The 27,005-nt window shown below is 38.6% G+C and overlaps 1 protein-coding gene across 4 annotated transcripts in view; it reads left to right on the top strand.

Annotated features, from left to right (window-relative positions):
- Positions 1-25,524, top strand: part of GAS2 (growth arrest specific 2) — a 98,067-nt gene extending 72,543 nt beyond the window's left edge. For all 4 annotated transcript variants that reach the window (XM_054200387.1, XM_054200385.1, XM_054200383.1 and 1 more), the window contains exon 8: positions 24,156-25,524. In XM_054200387.1, the coding sequence (XP_054056362.1) occupies positions 24,156-24,374 (219 nt within the window). In that variant the 3' untranslated portion in view covers positions 24,375-25,524. The remainder of the gene's footprint in view (positions 1-24,155) is intronic.
- The last annotated feature ends 1,481 nt before the right edge of the window (positions 25,525-27,005 follow it).

The raw sequence follows: 27,005 nt of genomic DNA on the forward strand, positions 1-27,005 counted from the left end.
TTAAATTATGTGTATATTTTAATAATTTATTCACTGTGGATGGCCTAAGGGATCATAAGAAGGCTTTAGGGATTTAACAGACCTGTAGATTCAACTAAGATTTGTAGGAACTGCAACAGTAGTTCCTTGTAGGCAGCTCTGACTATGTTTAGATTATCAAATAGATGTTATTTTGGATACACGGCCTTTCTTGGATGTCCGGATTGAGTATGCAGCTAGAGCCTGTTGTGGCTTCTCTTCTGTGGAAACGTGAAGATAAGAGGAGAGAGAAGGTCAAAAAAATTGTCTTGTTTCTTGTGGATTAAGATGTGGCCAGGGCACACCATACAGGTGTGGAACATAGGAAATGTTTTCTACCCCACAATTCAGATGTAGCACCGATGAATGAGAGAGACTATTTGAGAAGGCATTTCAGCCAAGTTTCAGGCTTTACTTGGAGCATCACCATGTCACCTTAAGGGAAAAAAACTTAAAAAAGCACCAAAAACCAACACAAAACCCTCAACCCCCTCCCCACATAGTCATTCATATAAATGTCATCACTGTGCAAGGTCATCTTGTAAACGTTCATTAAATTCTCTATTGGAGCACTATCAAAGGAAAATCTGTTATGCTGACAGTAAGCAAAAAGCACCTCTCTGAAGGAGAGAGGTCTAAGGATGAAGTATTGAAGTACGCAAGTATCCTTGCATACTGCGTTTCTCTAAAGGTAATTCTTCCTTTTCTTAGAAAGACTTCTTTTTAAGGACTTTTCCATAGTTCTTGCTATTGAAATCATGGTTCAAAAGCATACATGCAATAAAAGTATTGTTTCTGTCCCTATCTTGTGTGTGCGCGCTGTCTCTTGCCACGTAGGACTAAATGGTATAAAACTCATTTCTGCTTCTGAGTGAGTGAAAACTGTCTTGTGTCTTCTAAGACAATAGAGCCACGCATGGTCCAGCTATGCACAAACTAGCAGTGAGGAAAACACCTTTGCCAGGAGAGTCGGTTCTAAATCAGAAACAAGTTTACATATTAAAAGGAAAAGGATAGAAACTCCAGGCTACTCTGTTACAGTAATCAGTGCCTTTTTGGCAACTAGCACGTTTTCCCATTCCAAGATCTTTGCCAGAACCTAAAAAGATCTTTCTTCTGGTATTTGCGGAAAGATATAAAACTGATGAGTGCAAAGAGATCCAACATACTAGAATATATACAACAGGGGATTTCCATGTGACTAAATCTAAGTGCCGTCAGGTTACAGCTGGCAGCTATCAAAACTAAACTAAATTACTAACACTAACTTTAAATAATTCATTCCTGTGTCAAGAGAGTTATCAAGTCCTAAAATTATTAAATACCCTAAAGAAAAAGAGCACCACATGAAAAATCTGTGAGCTGTTTAAGTCCGATTTCTTCTCCCCTTGACCCCATCGGTTCTCTATCTTGACTTCCACACCAAGGAAGTGGCTTTTTTTTGGTAGCACTCACAGCTCTTAAATGGATTTCAGGGCTTGGCACCTGGTCAGCCACTCACGAGTATCATAAAAATCCAGTACAGTAAACTGTCCTAGAATGCATTCCAAAGATAAACTTGGAATTCTGCAGAACAAAAGTGATAGTGTTACCATGATTTTTTCCTGGATCTGTCCCATGGAAAAGTGAGGATTAGGCACAAAGTTAATATCAGATGTGCTGTCTAAGTAGTGCTGAGGAGAATGAAACCATCGGTGTTTACTGTTTTATCACCCAAATTTACCAAACTGTTAAACCTTGGCAGTTTCATGTCCATGTAAAATGTATAGTCTTGTGTCAAAACAATTAAAAAGTAAACATTACACCCCAAACTAGATAAGACTATGATTTCAGCTGAATTTCACTTAGGGCTAAACTGTTTTAAAAGAAATGCCTGATTAAAAAAAACACTCAGATGATTCATATGTGTACAATTTAGAACATTAGAGATATTTTTTTTTAATGTTACTGAGAACTGAAATCACTCGAATTTCTATGTTCAGATATGATCAGTATGGATGGAGTACTGGTGTAAGACTATATATGGGGTGTTGGTAAGGAGGTCCAAAAATGAGTGTAATGACTGTGACAAAGTGGTTATGTGTGTGAAATGAAATAGTCAAGTTCAATATGTAAAATTCATACGTTTTGTAAGCTGAAATGCAGATCCTTCATTTCTCCATGGCACTATAATTTCAGAGTAAACCCACTTTAGATTCAAATGCATTGGAAATTTGATTCAAGATGACTGCAAGTGCTAATCTGATCCCAGAAAGAAAGGAAAAAGGTGGAGCAAGAAACATTGGTAATAGTGAAATATTGTGCAGCCATGTTGTTCATAGGTTAATTTGTGCTTATGCTACCGTCATCGATGCAATTAAATCACCTCTGATTTGCATTTGGATTACTGTTTTTAGAAGCTGGGAGAGTGACCAGATGTGGATTTCCTGCATTCACATTTTATCAGGAGTAAATTTTGTCCACTTGACGTGCTAGTTTAAATTCTCCAACCATTTTCACTCTTCCCCAGTTGTTGTACCTGGTATGTAATTTCCAGTATTATTTATACGTTGACCAAATTGGGCCCAAAGACTTCCATTCAAGCTGCAGTCACTTGAACTATGGTGGATTTGAATTTAGGTAATAGACTACAGATTTCACTTGACTGGGTTTGACTCTATAGCTAAATATATAGATATTTGGATCTATATTCAAGACTGATGATTGCCGTCTCAGATAAATAATTTCTGGTCTGTAATATCTTAATTTTATTCAAAGTTGTTTATTCCATTCAGGTTGTTTTCACAATTTTTTAACACATTAGTAGAGCTTTGGTTCGTTACTTACAATGTTGCTTTCATAGATTTGCAGTGACATAAGTTCATTCCAACATTGTAACATCATACCCCATAGACTCACACTGACATCATTTTGAAAACTTTGAGAGGATGCTTTGTACTATTTAAAGGAAATTAAGCCTAAGTATAAACATTATTGAAATTATGCTACCCTCGTTCTCCCCTCATTATCCCAGTGCAAATTAGAAGACATTTAAATGAAACCCATGGAGTTAAATAAATTCATTTCAGGCCTGTCCATTTAAAAAAATAATCTGTAGTCTTAATTCAAGCAAGATCTGATAAAATAATCTGTCTCTAGATACTTTCCAAATGTAATTTTCTCGGTTATGCATGTAGCTCTGTTGATTTAAAAAACAGAGGATGGAGGTAGGAGGCAGTTTCCAAATCTCTGCATCTTACTTCACGACATCTGTGACTGTTTTCATAATTTTGGTGTTACCCTGAACTGTTCATATATGGGACTGTGGAAAACAATTTTTGAGACTTTTGTGTTCTTTGTCTGTTAGATCTTATCTAAAAGCACATGGACTAAGGTTTCCAGCATAACCAAGAGTCACAAAACAGAAGCAATCTGGGGCAGCCAACCAGTATCCCGGGCTACTTATGCTTTGCACAAGTTTTCTGAAATATCTGAGAGAATCCTGACAGTTCTTGTGAATGAAATCAGTCAGGGATGGTTGCAGGAATGTTACCTGAATATTGCCAGCTCACAGATACGTTTTATTGTAAGCCCTTTATAGGTGCTAGTAACCAAAAGATGCGTCTCAGATAATTTTCCCGTAGGAGCTATAGCCGTGCCGCTTCCAGTGATAGGTCAATGTAAGCAGTCACACAGCAGGATAGAGTTGGCTGTGTACTTACCACTTGGGATCTTAAATCCTTAGATAGTGTTTATCCCCTTATTGTGTTATTTAATTCCAATTTACATGAAACTTTGAAAATTGTTTGTATTTAGACTGTACCACATATGTAATCTGAAAAGAAATTGAGCTGGAATTCGACAACAATGAGAACATTGTGTTGCTAGAAGAGATAAATTGGGGGGGGAATTGACAGCAGAGTGAGGCCGTGGGACAATTACAGTGCAGAGACTCGCTGGCACTCAGGACTAAGATAGAGAGAGAATGTGAAGAAGAGTGAAATAAAATATACAAATGATGCATATTTTCAAATACGACTGCTGTACAAGTAAAATAGCCCATATAAACCTAGACTGAAATTAATAAAGAATAGCTGTTAGAATGAGTGTATAATATACTGGTATTCAGTATAATTAAGTATTGTTAAATATCAATTGGTAACTACTATCTGTTCACCAGATACATGACAAATAATAGAGGAGATATAGACATATGCGTATCATGACCTTTAATCTTAAATGTTGGTCAGCTCGTGTTTTTTACCTTACCGTGCTCTGCCTACAGGGTGTATGAATCTAGGAGGGCATTTTTCAAACAAGTAAAAAGACACCTAGTTGAATGGAGCCGTAGAGTTGGAACTGTATAATTTTGAGAAAAAGAAAAAAAAAAAAAGTCGGGAAAAAAAAAAAAGTCTTTTTCTCTTAACTATTCTGTCCGTTATTTATCCTTTTGTCCATGTACCCTTCTTTATATACGTGACATACCCCAGATGAGGCAGGAGTGGTGCTGGTCTGAAGCCCAGAGTTCCTTACTGCTTATGATAAGTAGTGAGGGTGCAAGGTGCTTAATGCAATGCGGTGCTCTCCTGCAACTCATCAAGGCAAGGAGGTGGAGCCTGGAGCGGTGGAAACATTCCTGCCAGAGAGACCGTGAGTGGGAGGAGATGGGATTACAGCTCCTGCCGCACTACACCATGGGGGGAAGCAATCGGAGGCCAAGCCACAGTCCAGAACTTTTTGGAAGATAGTCAAACTAGAAGATCTGTTTCAGTATATTAGGAATTAATTTACATCTCTATAGAGTTAGATTATGCTACTTAGATTTTTAGGCAAATTAACCAAGTTACTTTTAAGGTGTGAGTTAGCAGCATGTCAACTACTCCATGAGTCAGTCTTTCACCTTTAAAGTAAATGTTAAGCAATAGTCCCTACTGCACTGGTACTAAAATTATATTGCACATATTTGAGGAATGTTCTGGCCTCAGAATACCAGAGAGCCTGGAGACTGAGGTGAGAACAGTTCCTTGTTTTCTTCTCCTTGCCATTTTGGAGTAGGGGATTGCCATGGGCACTTGTAAAGAGAAGGCTTGTGCCCTTCTCCATTTCTCTACTTGTTCCTTTGTGCTTCCATTCTTTGGCAGGTTTTAATTTTCTCTTGCCTGTAATGAAGAGAGCAGATTTCCCTAAAGCTTGTGGGTTGTGGAAAGTGAAGGAAAAACCATCCTGTAGAGGAAAGATGGATGGATTAAATTATTGAAATGTAACCCATCCTTTAACATGATAAACGTACTCAGTAGTGTTTACTAATTCCTCTTGCTATTACAAGAGACTTTGTAAGCAATATCCTCAATCTAGCCACATTTTAATGAGTCTTTTTCATAGAGACTAGTATAAAGGAATAGTTTCTTTCTAACAGACTGCATTATTAAATATATTTAATGATAAGACTAGACAGTAACATGTAACCTTTTGAATTAGTCAGAATAAAGGCCCAATTAATTTCTTTACATCTCTATTCTAGGATCACTAAGCAACCAAGGACAAATGGCTTTATGTCTGGCTGGTATATTGTATTGCTTTTAAAAAGAACATTAGTTCTTTGTCACAGGGATAAATGGATTGTAAGTATATTACAGCTCCTCTTGAATCAGGACACATTTCTAGGTTTTGGCATGTGATCACCCCGGGCCAGCGTATTCACATGGCTGGGGCTTCCTCAGTTTTAGGTTTCTCATTTTAATTAAACTTCATAACTCTCATAATTACAATGCATCGTGTTGGTGTTGGTCTTTTATGTTTGTTTGCTGACATTTTTATTTTTTTAATAAGCTGCAGTCACGCTGAGATAGGGGCTTAGTGCACATTGATATGATGCACTACGGTTGCTGCATCTTTGGGCATGTGTAGGCGGCTAGATAAGCACAGACCAATTTCATCTGCAAGCATTCAGTGAGGAGCCATGGTAATGCATGTCTTAGTCTTAAAAACTGCTTTTAATTTCAACCATCGCTACTATCTGATTGCTTTACATCAGTTATTGGAAACTGTACTTTCTAATTGTGATGTTTTATCCACATATATTCAAAGATCCTATTTTTGAATAGCCAGCAAGCCAGTACACAGAAGAAATGGAAAAAATAAGTCTTGTTATGCCCAGCCTAGAGACTTGAAGTATAGAATTATAGTATATTTACTTGCTGAAGGTCATGAGAAAAATACATCTTAGAGCTTATAACTAAAACTACATCTGTCATAGATTTGAGGAAGTGAAATGGTATTATAGTCATTGTATATTATTTACTCCTATGGGTTGGATCGGACACCCCAGCACCCTGCCAGTCCTGAAAGTAATGCCATGAAGAGGTTAAAAATCTGAGTAATAAAGGCATTATTGAACTTTTCATAAAAAAAAAATTCTAGGCAACTTCTGCACTTGAAAATGGCTGGTTATTCTGAGAATGTTCAGAAAAATACAAATGTTACTGGCATTCTTTTGTTGGGGCCCTCACTGCAGAGTGCTTTGTAGGGTTTTTGTTTGGGTGTTATTGTTGCTTTCTTGGAAAAAGACGTAATGAAATAAGTTGATCTAGTTGAAGATGTCCCTGCTTACTGCAGGGGGCTTGGACTAGATGAACTTTAAAGGTCTCTTCCAACCCAATGCATTCTATGATTCTATGACTTCCTATGTAAATTCCAAAGGCAATGTCACCTCAGAATAGCACCGGATGGAGGAGACACAGAAATGCTGGTAGATGCAGCAGAGAACATTATGTTGTGAGAACTTCCCTTGGTACAGCAGCAAGCTTTTCATGGTGGATAACTAAGCCCAGACCACACAGCAGGAGCTGTTGCCATCAGCTTCAAGTTCAGTATAACCGTTCTTGCCTGGTGATTGTTACTTGTGACATAATTCAGCTTGTAGAAATCAAATGTATGGATACAGGAAGAGAGAAATAATCTTTTTCAAAAGCCTCTTTGAACTAAAGGTAAGCCTGAATGGAAACTGAAAATAGGGACATGCCTACCTACCCTTTTAGGTATCTGTACTGGAAACAACGGATTTGTGTTCTGATTTTCCTCTGTTTCCAATGATCAAACAAAATTTATATCCTCTTTTCCATCCTAGGAGCACACAGTCTTTGTGATCTCTGTCTCATAGATAAGATACAAGGCATGTTGCCACCGTGCACTCCATTTCCCTTTTCTCCATTCTACAAAACACCTCAGACTATTGCCTTTCCTTTCACTTCCTTGGTAGTGTCAACCAAACGAGGAACACTAATACCAAGTGAGCTCATAGACTGCAGAAAATTGTCTAAAGTCAAGGTGCTGGTTATACTACTGATTGGTGCAGAAGACTTCTGCAGTGTCAAATATTTTTTAGTTCTTCACAAAGATACATCTGCAAATCTAAAATACGTGGCGTTCAGTTTCTTGTAATTTGTTAAGGTGTCTGGAAACTTAGTTTTCATTACACTTGCAAGCGAAAAAGTTCTAACTATCCTTTGTGGGATCTTCACCTGTCCTGAACATCCTTTTTTTGTTCCTTTCTCTCATGCATTTAACTGATTGTGGTGTTTGTCTGCCTCCTTGTGATTTCTTTTATAATTGCAATCCTGATGTGTTCTGTGGTTTTGGTTTGGGTTTTTTTTGTTTTTCTTTTGCATAGGCCATGCTAAGCAATTGAACTGTATTGCAGTGACTCTAGCCATGCCATTTTTTAGTTCTCAGAAACACATAAGAATGATACCCTTGAGAGGCTCGTTAATGAGCAGACGAGCGTGATCCCATACTCTCTCATCATTTTTCCTTTGTGTAAGCGATAGCTGATGCTATCATACCTTCCCATTGCTGACTAGGGTTTTAATCTTGTGACTCAGTAAGACATTACACTATCCTAAAAGTGACTTCATCTTGTGTGTGGCATTTTGCTACTCCAGGCAAAAACATTTTCTATTTTAAGTAATGATGTATTTGTAGTATGGGATGCACAACTATGGAAAGTAGCTGTTTCACCAAAAAAGAGATTGAAAGTTGAAAAAGAGTTGAAAGAGAGTTGAAGGGTTGAAAAAGAAATAGTTTGAACCAAATCCAACTGTAAAAAATCCCGAAATTTTGGAATTGTAAATAAATTTTTCTGTTATATGTCTGTTTGTTTAAAGGTTGAGACAGATTGGTGATACTTTTGCAAATCTATGGTTTGCAGCATAAGAAAATGGGGTAGTTCTGGTTTTTAACTGCATTAACATTATGCGTTCTGGTTTTATTCTGTAGTGAAGTCTGCAGGACCTAAAGAAGATCAGGTTTCATGTTAGACATTGTTAAAACTCATACTAAAAGCTGACTCAGTTTAGGTTTTCAGATGATCAGACTAGGCATAGTAAATAGAAGTGTAGTGAAAGAAAAAGGAGTGTGTTCATGGAATTAATACGTCGAGGTCATGGAGAAGGTCATCATACAAACTGGAATAATGGCCAATCATGCATCCAGTTCTTGATCCGTCCTGTCTCGGTGACCTGCTTGGACCTGAGGTCTGTAGAAGCTCAGAAAGGCAGCTAGGAAAAATGTTTAAAAGCACTAGCTGTTGGGGTTATGCTTTAATGTTGGGGTTTGCGGTTTGGGTTTTTTCTTCCATAGTATTATGACTTTGGATTTAAACTGAAATCCTGACAGCCAACTCGAGAACATTGCCATGCCTATCTCAACTGAAATTAATTTTGAATGTTGGGTAAATCAAACTATCTTAAACATAATTTTTAAATTTATGGGTCATGATTATTACCACTAAGGGAGCTGACAGCATCTTTATTTCAATAGGAAGCAAAAGATGGGCATATTATTTTTCAACACAACATGGTTTCAACTGAAAGAAAATCCAGACGTGCAAGTGGGAAAGGGATGAGGGGACCAGAATTATGGAGGGCAATGTGAACTGCCTTTAGGTGCTGGTGGTTTAAAACAGCTGCTAGTGAATGAAAGTATGTGAAATGCAGTTGGAACTCCCATTGTTTGAGGTAAAGTAAGAGATTTCACCTTCTGTCTCTGAGCAATTTATGCTTATGAATGCTTTATAGCAGTATCTCTGTGTGTTAGGAAAAATATAATTACAGATGCTGAAAGCTTTATTTCAGCAAAATATGTTCAGCTACTTTACTCGAATGTTTTTCTGCTCAAGGACATTCCCATCTCCACACGCACCTGACTGTCATATGCTTTAAGTGGAATGAATGACTTCTAATAATGAAATTTCCCTCCTTCTTCCTCCACGTCTGTGAGAAACTTCATTCCACTTGTTTGCTTTTCTGCACTTTGGGTGTGCTCCTGCTGCAACACTGCTTCTGAAAGCATCCTTTTAGATTTACTGTCTAGAGAGGTCAGAGCCTGTCTTCTCCACTGAGGAAAATAGTGGTTTGGGGGAAAATGGCCTACAGTCACTTTCGTGACAAATATTACATAGATCACAACTGCAGGGAAGTTATTGCTGGGTCTGCTGTACTGGTATCCCTGAGGATGTGGGTGCACAAAGAAGGAAGCAAATAAAACATTTTTAACTCCAGCTTCTGCATTAATCTTGCATATACTTGAAAGTAGCTGTTTAAAGCAATTTGGAAGGTTAAAAAAAAAAATAAAATCCAGGCAGAGTTAGGGAAACGTTATATGTTGCTGCAGCTGGATGCATGTGATAAATCAATCTGTGCTACACTTATAACATGTCTGTTTTGCTTACCACATGCACATCACTTCCATAGGCAGGCATTGAGAATTCTGTAGATGAAGGTAGGTTTTTTAATTTGGTTGCGGGTAATATTTTCTTTTATTTGGCTGTTTTGAGGCTGTTATTCAGGAAATTAAGAGAGACAGAATGAGTCTTGAGGAAAAAAGCTAGAAAACAGATGGCACTTCAGGGTTCAAAAGAACATTTTCATGTACTTCTGCAATGCTATAACACGAGCGTGTTCACATGCAACCCACGCACATTTGCATGGTGAAATCCTAGATTCACTGAATTCAATGGCAAAATCTAAAGGGATGATCAGTCTGTGCATGAATACACTCTGTAAATGACTCAGTATACTTAAAAGAATGTGAATTAGGAGAATCTTGGTCGTCTGGGTAAAATGAATTCTTTTTGTACTTGGAGATGTTTCTGTTTTAAATTTGTACACTATTTGTAAGCAGAACTCATTTTTATTTCTCATTAAATTTTCCTTCTCTAACTCATTCTGAGCAGTATCTCACTGCTCCAATGTATGATTTCAGTGGTATTCCTTGAGGGGTAGAAACTTCCTTAACTTTAGAAAATGAAACAGAGTTGTCCCCTTAGCTAATTGTTTTTAAGAGAGCTTGTCCAAAGCTCAAAATGCTAATAGAAACATTAAATATCTACAATTAAATTATTTATATTTTTCTTAATTCGAAGGTAAGAGCAAAGCCTTTTCTTTCTTTTTAAGCAATCACTTATAGATTTATTTTGGCAGCCTCATGCTTATGTTTTTGAAATGTTTTTTTCTGAAAGACAGTCTTTCCCTCCCCCCATTATTTGATGTTAGTACATCTGGTTTTCCATGTCTCCATCCAGAGACAGCATTTGCCGGTTTATGCTTTCTCTTCCACTTAACCTCATAAACTCTGTCTGATTTCTTTTTCTGTATTTAATCTGTTTGCCATATCATCTCTTCTGCTGAGCGTTGCATAAAAAATTTCTTAGGAGTCAGTGCCGTAGCTAGAAACAACTACATTTCTGTGAAATATCACACATTTCAGTTGATAGGGACTAGGTGGTCTTTGTGGCTGGCCAACACATAAATGTCTGGAGGAGAAGCAACAAGCATCACCCTTATTGTCCCCAAAGTCAACCAGATGCAGGGTCTCACCTAAAGTGCTTAGAAATGCACAGTCCCTTTACCTACAAATGCCATTCTGAACAAGACTCCCACATCTAATTAATTCTCCTAGACAGTATTCCTCCTTGTCCAAGAAATAAAAGCCTCCACTTGTCAGAAATTCACTTGTGTTTTAATGAATAAACAAGTGTGTTTACTTCTATCTGCATCTGAGTCATTTCTCGCACACAAAGTCCTCGCCTACGCAGGATGCTTTTTTCAAACAGCAGCCGAGGTCTAGTGTTAATTAGACACCAAACGTGTACTATTCCCAAATTCTATAAAATTGTGTCAGACGGAAGCTAAAAGTAAGGTTTGAGGGAAAGTTTAATCAAGACTGAGAATCCCAAATGTCCAAAGTCTCATGTTATTTATATCAGTACACATCCAAAGACGTATCTTGACCTCAGTTAGTTGGGCAGGAATACTTTGACTAATTATTTCAATGAGTCTGCTATATTTACATGCTATATATAACATTTGTGCTATGGACAATACTTTAATTGGACCTTCTCCAGTGCTTTCCTTTTATAAAAATGCTTTATCCAATTTTGCCTTTTCCTTCATGTCTAGAGGTCAACAAGCTGTTGACCTTAGGGTGTCTGTGCCGTGCAGGATTGACATGGCTGTGGCTTCACCCTCTAAGCCAATTCCTGGCTTCTTCAGGTGTGTGAAAAGTGGCTAAACTTCTGTTCTGTTACAATCTAGAGCTCTGCAAACAAGGCTGGCTCCCTGCATGTGTATTCAATCCGGAGCTGAACCAGTGGAACAGGCAATTTTCTTCAGTAGTTTCTATCACATGCATTAGTGTTTTAAGCCATTATACCAAGCATATTCACTGCATCTCTTGCCAAGAACAAATACAGGAAGGAGGCTGCATTTTTGCAAGGTGAAAGGGGAAAAATTCCAGTTTCCTTGCTTAATGATTTCTTTTGTAGAAGGCAAGATGTTATTTCATGGATTCTAAGCACCTTTAATGGTGGAATCACAGCGGAAACGCTACTCCTCAAGCTGGGACCTCTACACTAATCAACTGCGTGTTCTTCAGTGCCTCAAGCTAATGAGATCTTTCCATTCACTTCACTGTGCAAGTGCACTCTTCTTCTTTCCCACCCCATTCCTATAAAATTCTCAGTTCCACTGACACCGCCTTCCCTCTATGTCTATGTATCTCTCTCAGGTCCAGATGCCAGGTATAACATCCAATTCTCTTGATCACTGCTCCGTAGTTTCAATCTCCACTGTCTCTTCAGGTAATTGGGTGTCAGCTAAAAATCATCTCTATGCCAGATCCCGTAATTTATGGGACCGTGTTGTCACTCACACTTCCAGTTTGTCCTTTCAATCTCTAAATTGTCTTTCAACAGTTTCAGTAATTACTGTTACTTGCCCCAAGATCTCCCTCTCCATCCTTTAGTATTCTGTGTATCACATCAGTTCAGGGTTTCAGTATGCTGCTTGATTCTTGCTTACTTTTAGATGCCTGCTGGAAAGAAACTTTCTTTCCCCTGGCTCTTACGTACTGCTGTTTCTAATGTTTCCGTGGGTGTTTCTGGGTCACCCATTTGTTATCATCTCATTCATCCCCACATCCTGGGACACCTTTTTTTCTAACTCTCCCATTCTGTCACCACCCTTCTGTTAACGTACTTCTGATAAATCCACAATTGCTGATCTTCGTTGTTTCCCCTGTATGCTGTTAGATTAGATTTACAGGAGTGTTGTTTTCAGCAAGTGCCGCTGCCCCTTTTGGGAGGCTGTGTGCTGTTCTAGTATGCTCTGCTGCGGAAATATCAAATGGAGAAATCTTCCGGCATGTCATGCCTGGTACCAGTGTAAACATGCCATTTGCCTGTTCTCTGACTGCTTTGAGTGGAGGTCATGGTCCTAGCTATCCTCCTATCCTCTGTATTTCCCTCAGATTGTATGGGACTTTAGTCATTGACCGTTCTATTTATTCTGTTTTCTTGGATACCCTGTGTCTTCATGCTCAAATGTATGTTCCCTGGCTTCTTTCAGACCTTTATAAACTGCCCACTTTGAGCAACTGTTTGTTATAAATGAGGATGTAACTAAGAAGGCATCTCAACATTTCCACGTACGTACCTCAACGAGGGGAAAGCTCTAGGAACAATTTATAAACTCTTTCCCCTTGGTATTGGGTTTCTAACCTGATTACATGCTAGTTTGCTGAGCTGTGACTGAATCAAAATGAATTTTTGGTTTCATTTCATATTGCTGTGATGCTTGGTGAGAAGGATTTGCCTCCCGCATAAACAATAACAGAGGAGCGGGATTTAGCTCTACGTAAGGGTGAAAGGCAGAGCCTTGAGGTACTTGTTAGCACTGTCCGCAGATTTTGAAAGGGTTATTCAAGTTCCACCTGCCTTCCTGCTAGAGGGAATTTACAATCATGTATGAATTATATGTCATTTAAGCAGTGTTAGAGCATTTTAACTTTTTTCAGCAGATGACCGGGTAATATAGGTCATGCCAACAAGATATGTTAATATATGAAGGCCTTGTTTTTGATCTCCAGCAGTCTGATTTCAGTTGAATCACGAGACACTTATTTTTATGCCCCTCTGCCTTCAGCAGGATACAGATGTCTGCAGTTCCCAGTTGCATCGTCAGCCCTGTGCTGAAAATGTGACATCCTATAACAGTGTTTCATAAGCACTATAAAGAAGAAGTTTTGACTGATAAGATAGTTTAGCAACTTGCCTAAGTATTGGAAAAATAAATTGACAAGTTGTGAGGTGGAAATCTCAAATGAGGTCCAAAGAACCTCTAGCAGGAACTTGCAAATGGAATAAAGAAGGGTTGAAAAGAAACAGAGTCCCAAGAGGCAGGGGTGTTCTCATTTCAGGTTAGCTTTTATTTGCCCACTTTTTGCTTAAGTTTTTCATGGGAAGGAGTATTTTGGCAAGTGGAAGCCGTTGCCAAATGGACAGTTGATGAATGGACAGCAATGTCAGTCTAGAAAAAGGAGAAATAAACGTGCAAGCAAAATGACTGATTAATTAAGTAGGGATGAGTTGGATAAAAGCAATTCATTTCCTATTCTAAAAGAAGAGAACTCTCCAGTGTCACTTAGTGAAGTAAAAAAGTTGCTGTTATGCTTCTTTTCATAGAAATATCTGTGGGGTGAAAAGGAGGATGAGAGGGCTGCTTTGTAAGGCGTGGATTTAATTAACAAAGGACATGGTGGATGTGGTTTTAAAGCCCTTATCCATGGGGCTTCTTCAGAAGAGAAAAATAAAAATTATTTATTTTAGCAAAAGGGTTGGGTTCAGATTTCAGAAAAAGATGGTGCAAAATACATTTTGAAGAATTGGATAAATTCCCATTGAGTTCAGTAGGAACTGTATCAGTCACTTAATGAAAATGTTGTGTAACAGGTCTCATTCAGTTTTGTTAGATCTCATTATGTTTCCTCTGAGACCTTTTGGTGCATATGTTAGTTAATCTGCTAGGAGACCAGCAGTTAACTTATGTACCTCACATGGATCACTTTAATGTCAACGTTTCAGTATTTGGAAGCTTGCAAGCATTATACTGTAAGTATTGTTAGTGAGCCTTCTGGTTTTAGAAACATAGAGTGGTTTGGGTTGGAAAGGACCTTAAAGATCGTCTAGTTCCAACCCCCCTGCCCTGGGCAGGGACACCTCCCCCCAGACCAGGCTGCTCAAAGCCCCGTCCAGCCTGGCCTTGAACACCTCCAGGGATGGGGCAGCCACAGCTTCTCTGGGCAACCTGAGCCAGTGCCTCACCACCCTCACAGGAAAGGATTTCTTCCTAATATCTAATCTAAATCTCCCCTCTTTCAGCGTAAAACCGTTACCCCTTGTCCTATCGCTCCCCTCCCTGATCAAGAGTCCCTCCCCATCTCTCCTGTAGGCCCCCTTTAGGTACTGGAAGGCCGCTATAAGGTCTCCTTGGAGCCTTCTCTTCTCCAAGCTTAACAACCCCAACTCTCTCAGCCTGTCCTCCCAGCAGAGGTGTTCCAGCCCTCTGATCGTCTTCGTGGCCTCCTCTGGACCTGCTCCAACAGGTCCATGTCCTTCTGATGTTGGTGGCCCCAGAGCTGGACACAGTACTGCAGGGGAGGGTCTCACCAGGGTGGAGTAGAAGGGCAGAGTCAAACCCTCGACCTGCTGGCCGTGCTTTTATGGCAAAGTAGTAATGCTTCTTCATATTTCAAACATCTTTCCCTTTGCTGCTTGAAGATCGGCATTTTCATGTTGATGTGTAACAATCTTAAAAAGTCAAGTTCTATTATCACAGGAAAAAACCCTGTGAGCAAGGGAGGATACGTAAATAACACAGTCAAATAATGTAATACCTGTAATGCCCTCCTTTTGAAGAACAAAAATTAGAGGCAACTTTGTCTTTTAAAACTTCCTCTGTCAGACTGGCAAAGGCCTAAATTAGCAGCATCATTTTGAGGAACAGGAGTTCAGACTAGCCACGTCTGTGATCTTTTTCACTAACATCATCAATAAGAAAACATGATTTACAATTGGGCAATGGCTCTCAGCTTTGAGACCACCGGCCGTCTCACAAGACCCGCACAGACTTACATGTTTCAGGTCAGATTTGAATAAGCACAGCAGAAGAAAATCTCTATATACTGTCTACCCAAACTCACTACATTCTGTGCCAAGTTTTACATTTATTAATTCCTAGTTTAATCCTTCCTGAAAACAAACAAACAAACAAACAAAAAACCTTAATCAAAGAGGAGCATCAGTCTCATTGATGTTAAACTTCTTTTCTTATTGGAACGCATTGTGGTTTGGCTTTTTTTTCCGATCACAAAGGGAAAAAGATAGTAAGTCCTACTAATTTTGGAAAAGGAATAGGAGATAAAAATGTATCTGTTGTTGAGCAGGCTTCCAAAATTTGGAGAGTGGATCTTCACTTTATTTCTATACTTAACCATTTCCATTTCTACTTTACTGCAAAATCTGTTAGTAGATTTAAATGTGAAACAATAGGTAATACCTATTTAATTTAATACTATACTGCAATAATACCTATTTAATTTAATACTATACTACAGCAATACTATATTATAATAATAAATTTAGTACATAATATTATATCGTATAATAATACTATACACTGATACCCCATTAGAAATGATGAAGAATTTCTACATCATTTTTGAGGATCAACTGTGTAATAGAAAACTGACAAATGTCTTGGTAGAAAAGACAATTTAATGAAAACACAGTTAAAAAATAATTCAAAATCAAACATTTTTGCCCTCAATAGAATAGTAGCCGTTAAAGGTGTCTGATTGCCCACTAAACTTTATGAGTGTGTCATCGAGACTTGAAGATAGGTGGCTTTTTAAAAAAGGTAAGTCTCGCTATTAACATGAGTCGTGTGTGTCTGAAGCATTTGGAGTTGAATATGGTAAATGGTACCAAAATATGTCATTGTACCCTAAATCCTTATTTGTTGTGTGATAATACTTTTGGGCACCAGGCACAGCTCAGGGTTACTGCCACATATATATATATATATATAGTGTAAGATAATGTTTATCTTACAGATGACACCATAATATATGACAACCACTAACATTCCTTCTTTTATCACTCTAATATAATAATAGTTCTTGCCTAGGAGAATGTATGGAAATTAGTATTCAGCTCAGAAAGCCTCACTTACTAGATTTTAGCTTCAAACCAGAAAAGGATAAGCTTAAAACCACTGTCTTTACTGTGGCTGACCTCCTAAATGAAAGTCCCATCTGCAGAGAGAGAAGTCTGTAGTACTCTCTGATGAATTTCGAGTGAGTGAAGTGATAGCCAAATTTTGAAAAGGAGAAAAGCAGATACTGCCACCTGCCATTTTCTGTTTCATACTTCTCATGTTTAAATTGCCTTTTGGGTATTTACGTGTGCAAATGATGATTTAGATGCCTTTTGCATTTGCAAACGCAAAGTCTGCTCCTTCTTTTGATATGAAAGAAACTTTGAAAAAACAACTCAATGAATTATAGGAGGCTTGTGATCGATATTTAGTGTAAGGCCTGGTCTATATATGCTTTGAAGCCTCTCTGGCTGCCTCACCTGGAAAATCTATTGGGCTTCAGTGACTGATCAGCAGCCACTGAAAATCATTCCAGCTGGAACTATACTGATAGAATTTTTTCTACCACCTATTTAAGTCAATACTTCTTTCAGTGTCATCCTCCCCCATATATCAGTCAATAGACATGAGCAATATAATTGTGATGGTGTTGCTGAAGCGATTGGGAACTTTATGAAAACTGAGCTCCTTGTTCAGTGAGAAATATCACTCGCCACAAAGAAATAAAAGTTATTCTGCCCAAAAATGGAGATTTAGGACTTCTGATGAATGCCTCCATTCTGTTTTATTTTCCACCATTAATATTTACTGTAAGAATCAGGAATGTTTGCATTTGATTTGTTTCAGGAATACAGACTTGAACCAACGAAGCTTATAAATAATTTATCAAGTATCATTCTATCCCATTCTTTGTTTATACAACATAGTATAAGAGATTGTTTCAATAAACTGTGCGGAGACCTGTTAATGCGTTTGATACAGCCCAGGATATAACATTAAAATAAAATTCTTTATAATTCAGAAAGTGTGTTAATTATCAAACTCAACTGCAGCACAGCTAGAAATATTGTGACAAGTAATTAATCATACGAGCATGCTCTTGACATCTATTTTTCAAGCTGAGCTTTTTTTATAATGCTTTTTCCAGCTAAGTGAGATTCATTTAGTGTGATTTACTACATATAAATCCCTGAAAATGAGCGGGAGATGTTAATCCAGCGAGCTGTCTCTTTTCCATGTCGTTATCACGGTGTCTGCGGAGAGGGGAAGTGCAGGCTCCTTTATTGGGGTTTTAGAATGACAACACAGAAACTCAGTGGAGGTCCCTAAACAAAGCCATATGCAGTGACTGGGGTGATACAAGTTGCATCGTTGGGAACTTTTAAAACTAGTAAACATAATCCAAAACAGTTTTGTAGAATTCTATATGAAGAGAGGTCCTAGGCAAAATGTGACTTAATGAGGGATGACAGGGAAAAATGAGGAGTGCATTTTTCCTGGTTTTCAGGCGGGGAAGGATTTTTTTAGTTTTTTTTTTTTCTTAATACAATCAGATCATAGGATAATTCAGGTTGGAAGGGACTAAAATAGTATTGCCTGCCAAAATGCACATTAATATGCTATAAGTAGATTACTTCAGTGTGGGTGAATAATTAATATCTGGAATTGGCTACATAATTTGCACTTGTTCAGATTTGCAGAGTTGAGGTCTGAGTTCCTTAGACGTGCACTTAGGCACATAAGTGAGCTCTTATAAGTCTAAAATAAGCTTTATGTTTTATCAGACTCAAACTTTTCTCTAAGAAGACAACACACACAAATTCAATGACAAAAGGTGAATGAAAGCCAGGAATAAGAATAGTTGGAGGGAAGCTTTCTAGCTTTCCAGCTGGAAGCTGGTTTTCTTCTGTATCCTCTTGGGAATTGCTCCCACGATCCCTTGTGTCCGTAAGGGTGAACTCTATGTATGTAGCAGCAGTAATACCTTTTATAAAATGTATGCTACAGTGGCTGTAAACTTCTTAAAATAGGAATGTATCTAAATCCAACCTGACTGGTGTTCAAATCTGGTGGTACTGCAGGATTTTGCAATAAATTTTACAATGAACTCTAGTGATGAAGTTGTGTAACCTCTGCTAACAAGGTATTTTTAACGTCTGTAATTACATGGCTTGCAGCAATTCATCAGGAGACTATTATGCATTCTTGATGGTGTTTTCAGGTCATTGAATTCTCAGAGAAGTAGAAAAACTGCATATAGCAACAGTTACCTACAAACTTCTGAAAATTCACTTCCCCATTTGAATGGATTTAGAAGACTTGGTGTAAATGCCGACTACTGAACTCGCTGCACTGGAAATGAGTAAACTGCCAATATGATAACAGAAATATGAGCTTGCTATGCATCATGATTAAGGATCACTAATCCACGGTCCACAGGGCAGCACTGCAGCTTTTTTTCTTTTGTCCAATGCCCTTGCACTTGCTCCTGTGAGGTCCCCTCAAAACCTCCATGGAACAAGCAGGAGTCTGAACTCCAGTCTGCTACTGGCTTGCCCCATCAGATGCACTCTCAGCACATGCGTCACATCTGTGTAGTTTCCCTCAATTTCTTTTTTAATCAAACACATTTTCAGACCAGTTGTCAGACCTTTATCAGACCAATGGTCAGTACCCATTCAGCTCTCCTCAGTGTCCTCCTCTTGGCCAGTCACCACCTGTTTCAATGGAGTATCGGCATTATCTGTTAATGTGAACTTTTGTATGTTCTGGTGACTGTCAGGGATGTTGAATTAATATCGTCGGAGCTTCTCTGAAGGCATACAGCTAGATAGGCTTCTCTGCACGTTGCCAGTCTTTCACAGAGTCTTTCTCAGGGCCTGACTAGGCTAGACCTTCTCCACATTAAATGGTGTGAGAATTTCCAGTGGTGAGCTTCGAGAGGCCTAGGTAACTGCTGAGCATCAAAATTGCTGGGGAATTTGAGGACTGTATTTGTGGACTTTAGAGCTTTACCGTTACGTTTGTTTTGCTGTGAGACAGAGTAAAATTTTGACATTTGACAACACAGGCTTTGTTCTTTGAAGCAATAGTCTCTCAAGTCCCAAAATAATAGTTTTTTTCTTTTCCATATAGATACACATACCAAATTCCAAGAAGAATTCACCTTCTGTCAGCCACACACACAGCCACAGGCTGCAAGTTCTCTCCTAATGTCAGTTACTAGGAAGATGCCGAGGGAGACCACAGTCTCTTGTATGGAAGAGATGTCCTACTCCATGAAAACGTCCTCATGAGCTGTGCCCTGTGGGACAATTCGTCATTACTTGACAATACCATATTCTAGATACAGGCTCAGACGCTTATTAGGGAAGGCTGGTAGCCCAGATCTGGGTCCTGTTCTTGGTCTAAGTTTTGTGCTCTGCCCTCACCTTCTTTTTACCAAGACTGGTCAGTGAATAACTAATTTTTTGCATAGACAGGAGGGTAGATCATCAACATAAATGGTACAGACAAGCTGGAGCAAAATGACTCCTAAGTAGCATCATCTGGGCTTGCAGCACAAACATATAGTAGGGGTGCCATGTCTGAGTGTACCATGTGTGTACTTACCTCAGGCCTTGAAGGGTAGTGGTCTGACACAATAATGCGGATAAGTCTAAACAACAGTGGGCTTTCCTTAGTGTTGGCCTGCGATGTCTCTGGGATCAGTGTAAAAATACATTGATGTAGAAGCCCGTTTCCTGGGCTGAACACCTCTCAAAGAAGGTCCTCTAAATGCTAAGGTATGAGAAACAAGGGTTATATCTACTGATGACAGTGAGTCTAAGTGGCTCATATTCAGTAAAAATTAATTGATGTGTTTTCAATTCTTCTCTCTCCCAATCATTCACGTTTCTCTTTTGGAGCGCATTATTTGCTTTGCACAGCCACTGGTGCAGTGCACTGCGTTGTTTTGCCAAACACCTTTGGATTTTATATCCAATATGCTCTGAGTATGTAGCCTACATTCGTTCTGAAGTTGGCCTAAAATCACACCAAGGAACACCAGGCTATCATTTGCTTTAGGTTGCTGCGTTTGGCTTCCAGAGGCCAGCCCAGGTTCCTTTCGAGTCAGTAGGATTCTTTCCGTTGGCTTTTGCAGTACTTGGATCAGATCCATAGGGTGTAATTGCTCCTCCTGCTTCCCCTCCCCTCCCTGAAATAGTCTTCATGAAAGTTATAATATAATCTGAATAACAAGAATATTGGGCCAGATTTTCGGTTCCTGTAAAACAGAATAGATTTTTTCCAAGTCAGTAAAACTATGCTCATTTATACGAGCTTAATATCTTTACATACCACCTAATATCTCTTTAATAAACCATAAAGCTCTCTAAACTTACTTATGTGAAAACCAGAACTGTTTAGACTATATTTCACTTTGATGCCAAAGTCCTATGCGACGACAGCTTAGTTCACCTAACTTTTATTGGGTATTTTTCGTGTTATCTCTTGATACAGCCTTAACGCATACCAAACCAATCGATAATGTCTCCCCCTGCGATGCGATTGTCTGGTCATCTGCTTCGCCATAGGTTCAACCTACCCACAGATTCTAGAGGGAACCGCTTTAGCGACAGCCCTGCTTCAGACACAGCTGGTATAATGACGATTTACGGCAGTCGTAAACATATGTTTGATTTATTTTACAGGAAGGGTTTTCTCATTTTCAATTGGCTGGATAGCAGTGTGAAAATGCATGCATGTCATCAATTTATTTACATTGATAACTGGCTGATAAACTTTATTATTGTAGAATCCAACTTTTTCTTTCTCAGAGATCTCATGCAATGGAAAAGCTGAATGGGGTGAATCATAAAATCTCAAAAGTTTCATCTTCAGCTAAAGTATGTCAGGAGAAAACTGCTTTTTCAGTTAGAAAGTAGAGCAAGTTATTTTATTCTTTTTTTTTTTTTCTTGGTGAGAATTCTTTTATACTTCTGTGAACCTGGAGCAATTCTGAAGGTAGCAGAATTATTCGGGATTTGTGCTGCTATTACTAAAATCAAAATATGGCCGCAGGAGTAAAATGGTGCTTTTGTGGCACAGCGTGAACAATGACTATATTTAGGACGCAGGAAAACCCAGTCTCTATAGAAAGCAAGCATTCAGTGAATTTTATAATAGTATAATAATACAAAGAGAAAGCAAAAAGAGGGGAAAACCAGAAGATGTACATTTAACCTGAGCATCAGGAAATAACGTACCAGCAGTAGGTTTTATTTGTCTGCACAGTAGTCCCTAAGGGCAATTGAACCAAATACACTTTTTGCTAACTTTCCATTCCCAACTCTTAATCAAAAGTCCAGATACTCGCTGCTTCTGGAACGTGAACCCCCCCGTGACAATATGTGGAAGCTGAAATTCAGCAGCAGTTAACTCCTTCCCACAGCCGCATCACGCGCCGCAGTGGACCGAAGTTGGGCTTTAAATATATTAACATGAAAAGTTTTGGGGGCATTGCTCAAATGCTTTTTTAGATATTCAAAGAGGAGAAAGTTTCTAAATAAAATTCTGCAGGCACTTTTGTCTCAAGGCTGTGTCGCCACTTGAACTGCCGTTTTCAAACTTGATGTAAAAACCATTTGCTTCTTCCATGATATATTGTCCAGACTAAAGACTTGGTTCAAATCTCATGCCGCAGAAGGCTGATCGTACCGTCGTCAGTTCAAAATGAAGTCTTGAAACTAAAATACGAAGCTTGAGTGGAAAGAGAAAAAGCGTGATTGATGAAGATGTCAGTCTGAGTATTTCATACCCTTGTAAATCTAGAGCAAAACCTCACTGGTGCATAGCTATTGCAGAGGCAAACGCTCCGACAGCCCGCAGCAACAGCACAGGCAGCTTCAGCTGCTGAGAGATGTTAATTAAACTGAGAGTATTTAAGTGTGCTCTCGTTAGGATGGATCAGAAGTAACATTATTTTTCACTGTCTGTAAAGCTGATTTGACTTCCCACCGTGTTTCACGTAAAAAACAAAATGCAGAAACAAGAATTTTCTTGCATTAAAATGTTTTAAATGAAAACTTTCTAACATGAATTCATTTGCAGCTGCTTATTTAAACCAAGAGTTTGGTTCTTGATAAGCTTATCCTGATTTTCAAACTTCAGAAAGTTGCACAGCTTTCCGTGCTTTCTTCGCTCCAGGTGGATCTGTCACCTCGCGTGACAGAAGTCAAACCACTTACTTTTAGGCTGAGATGTTGGTTTGTTGGTTGGTGTGCTTTTTTCTTTTGGGAAGAGTTGCATTTTTGCCTTTTATTTTCTGTGATTTTGTTTGATCGGGCATTTTTCTTGTTTTGTTGTCTATGCTATGTGTGCTAATCTGAATCGTGCTGTTACCAAAGGTTTATGTGCCACCTAAGTCTCAACTGCAAATACCCTCGAGGGCCCTGGAGGGAGTTTTGGACGTGTAGAAGAGCCCATATACATGTCACAGCCATAAATCCAACCGTCGTTACCCAGACTACGTTAAACATCTTCTGGCATGCCTTTTACAGGGCCAATTTTTAATTCCTGCCACTACGGCTAAATGATGTTCAGCATTTCATAAGATGTACTAATTAAAGCACTTTTCAACGCATGATTTATGGTGCGGCTTCTATGGCGTATCCTGCTTTATGATACCTCACTGGTATTTGTTTGGCTGTTGTGCGTGGAGAGCCGGAGCAGGGAAATGACAGTGAAATTGCTGACTGAAATCACAGGTGCAGACGCGGGAGAAGTTGCATTTGTACTTGGGGAAAAGTTTTGTTGGAGTTCAGTCAGAAAATGAGTGTGGATCTGGAGGATATACGTTAGAGACAGGTTCCTAATTTGGCAGTTAGATGCCCGTCTCAACGTGAAACTGCTCTGTAGGTCAGGCCCAGTGTTTCTGGAATAAAGAGAGCAAGGGTAAGCAGTACTGAGCTTTCCCGCTTCTAAGAGCCTGGGGACTTTTCTTGTATTTTCTTTCTTAATTCAGCATAAATTCAGGTGTCTCCAAACACTTCCAGATCCAGTATTTCTCATGTCCCTCATTAGACTAACTTCATTACAACATCAGGCTATTTTAGTTAGAATGTATGTCAGCAATACTAAATTGTTAAACTAAGTGGTACTTCATTTCCTTAAATAATTATTTTGATATTTTAGGTGATAGAGGTGATTGATTGGGTTGATTGTCTCTCACTACTCCGTTTCTATAGATCCGTAGCTTATAAAGAAAAGCCAGTTTCAAGACATACAAAACGGTGTCTTTACTAACACTTTTCAAAAAATTAATCTGAAAAACATTCATGTTTCCTAACTGAACGCGTGAAGAATAGGATCACTCAGTGCTGCAGGACAAGAAAAACATGTAGCACTGCTTACATAAAATAGGAAAATCTTTAGTTTTAAATCCTACCTACCTATCCTATAAAAACTGCTTACAGTTTTTATAATTTGCTTACTGAATTCAAGTAAAAACCATTCTACTATTTCTTTTCTTTTCCTTTTATTACAAAGCAGACTACTAACATATGCCTGTGACTTTTAATTAAAGTAAGCACAGCCTTTCCCAGTAGAAAAAGAGCGTGGTTTCCCAGTGAACCGTTCACTTTCAAGAGTTTTTGTGGGTTTTTTCTCCTGTCTGTGTAATTTCAGATGCTGCACAACAAACACGTGATGGTCCGTGTTGGAGGAGGATGGGAGACTTTTGCAGGTTACTTACTGAAGCACGACCCGTGCCGAATGTTGCAGATCTCCCGAGTGGATGGGAAAACTTCTCCGATCCAGAGCAAGTCTCCGACCCTCAGGGACATGAATCCAGACAATTATCTGGTGGTTTCTGCCCATTACAAAACCAAGAAGGAGATTAAGTGAAATAAGCTTCTCATGTGATCGGGACTCTATGTATGTAGGTCCAAATTGTTTTCTCAAGTGTAGTAAATTTAGTTTATGCTTTAAAAGGACTTTGGAAAATTTAAGACAGACTGGAAATGGCAACCCGTTTTGAAGATCTTTGAATTGTAGAACTATTTATTTCTAGTACTATATCTTTTATAGCAAATTACCCTCGATAGGCTAATTACTACAATCAGATAAGAAATAGACATATATTTTTAGCCAAATTATTACTCTTTAATATGTGAATGTATACTTAGAGTTACATAAAGGAGCAGATCCTGTTAATGGAAGAAAATACACAATACAATATATTTGTATGAAAATCTTATTACATTGAATCCTTGACTGTTAGGCTAGTTGAAAAATATATATGCAGGTGGAAAAAGAATATTTGTGGGAATTATTTGGTAATGCCTCTTGAAATGAAGTAAAAATTGACTATTTTCATGGGTTGCAAGATTTTCTTAACCAGTAGAACATAAAGACTTTTTGCATGCCAAACAACTTCCCAAAGCGATTATTTTATAAAGAAAAAGCCCGAGAAAAAAACCCCCACACCTTCTACTCTTTAAAGCTGAAGACAATGCTCGGGGCTAGATCTGTACGTAAATCCTTCCTGTTTTTCACCAAGTTGCCCGATATAGAAGCACGGGGAAGTTGAGAGGTTGCCCCTTCCTCTGTCAGACAATGGCCGTGGCCGGTTGCGTTGGGGGTTGATGTACCACGAGGGGAAGCAGGCAGAGATGCGCAGCCCTTTGACCCAAGGAGGAGCTTCAGAAGATGCTAGTCCCTCCTGACTCCCAAAACACTCCACTCTTCTGGAATCTGAGCTTTTCCTTCCCCTTATTTTTAATTTTCTTGGTCATGCCGAATGTGAAATATGCATTACCTTGTCAGTAGAGTGATTCACATTCTTGTAAATCATTCACACACCTCTAAAATAGCTAAAGGCATATGGGGGCTTAGTTCATTATTTTGGCTACTTTTCTATGTTTATATTTGGTAATTTATGTGCCTTGTAATGTCCTAGAAAAATCATTTTATAGGATTATTTCACTGACTGTATAAATTTGAGCAGAACTCAGTTGTTTCATTAAAAATGAAATAAACTTTTTTAAAATACTCATACCTTTTGAAAGTCTTATTTATTATCCGTAATCTGTGTTCCCGCACTTCGCTGCTACTGACTGGATGCAGTAGATCTGTATAGTACACGATAGCTAATACTGCTTGCTAACTTAATTCTGAGGTACGCAGTGAATGGGGCGAGCATGCACTCACTACGGAGGGCACAGAAATACCTGGATGTTAGTGAAAATTAATTTTCCTTTGCAGGGAAAGAAAAAATTGAAAGCGTTCTTGCTCATTTTTGAAGTACCAACCGGTATTTTCCTGTATTTTTTGAGGTTTCGTTTTAAAACATAGCCTTAAGGTCTGCTCCTGTGGTCTGTTAAAATTAACTGCAAAATATCTACTGGCCCGACAGGATTGAGCCCTCCTTCTTTCATGTTCCACACCTTCTTAAAGTCAGCACGTTGTATCTCGCTCCCGTGGCACCACCTGTAAATATCCGCTCCATACAAACACTTCACAATTCCTTGGTGCACCATGCTAAGTAGCAGGACATAATTCCAAATGTTTTTAGGACAAAAAAATTGCAGCCTTTTATTCTTATTTTGAGACCTTTTCTAGGAAGATTAAACATATAGTCAAGCAGTAAATCCTTTGCAAAGCCATAGGAAAACCCAATTCTCATAGAAGCGACATATGCAGCCCTTCTGGGAGCGGAGAACAGACGACAGGCACCATTATTTTTAAAAATACAGCACAGCTGAAAAAAACCACCCATGTTCTTAATATATGCACCGAGAAACCTGTTTTCAAATGAACAGAGAAGAAAAAAAAATCACTTGTGAAGGTGTCAAATGTTTATTTTGAAATAATGGCTATTCTTTTAAACATAAATAGTTGTATTTCCATTATCCAGGATTCACTTTGCATTACTGTTATGTTTTTTCTTTAAAATATTTGAAGGTGCTTACATGTTAATAAATAAAGAACAGATACTAGTATTATAAAAAAAAAGTATTCTTTGGTTTACTTTAATGCTAAACTTCAACAAATAATCCTGGTAAATCCAAACCAAGGCTTCAAATTAAACACGAACTGCTTTATGCGCTTGGACTGTAGCTATCAGAATAGTCTTTTTTGATTCAGGGCACTCAAGCATCTTAAAAAAAAAAAAAATCACATTAAAACACTTCCTGACTTAAAACTTCAACTTCACCAGTTCCAGAATGGGACACCTATACAGGATTTTTTTTTTTTTTTAAAGTATTGGCACTACCACCTAATCTGTGTCAGAGGCTTGCAGGCGGGACTTACTGCATCTGATCCACCTGGTGCGGGCGTGGATACCAGGGGAGGAAATTAAAGCAGGAGCATCAATAAAACAAGCAAAAATAAATAAATAAATAATGCAGTAAGTTGGCTAGCTCTGGAGGAGGGGGCTTGGCAATATCTGACTCTGAAGGTAAGTGTTGCTAGTTAGATAAATGGCATTTTCTCAGTGCGTCGGAGCCTGTAGCAATGTAGGAGTTGGGGAAT

The sequence above is a fragment of the Rissa tridactyla genome, chromosome 4, assembly GCF_028500815.1.
Source record: "Rissa tridactyla isolate bRisTri1 chromosome 4, bRisTri1.patW.cur.20221130, whole genome shotgun sequence".
Classification (NCBI taxonomy): Eukaryota; Metazoa; Chordata; class Aves; order Charadriiformes; family Laridae; genus Rissa; species Rissa tridactyla.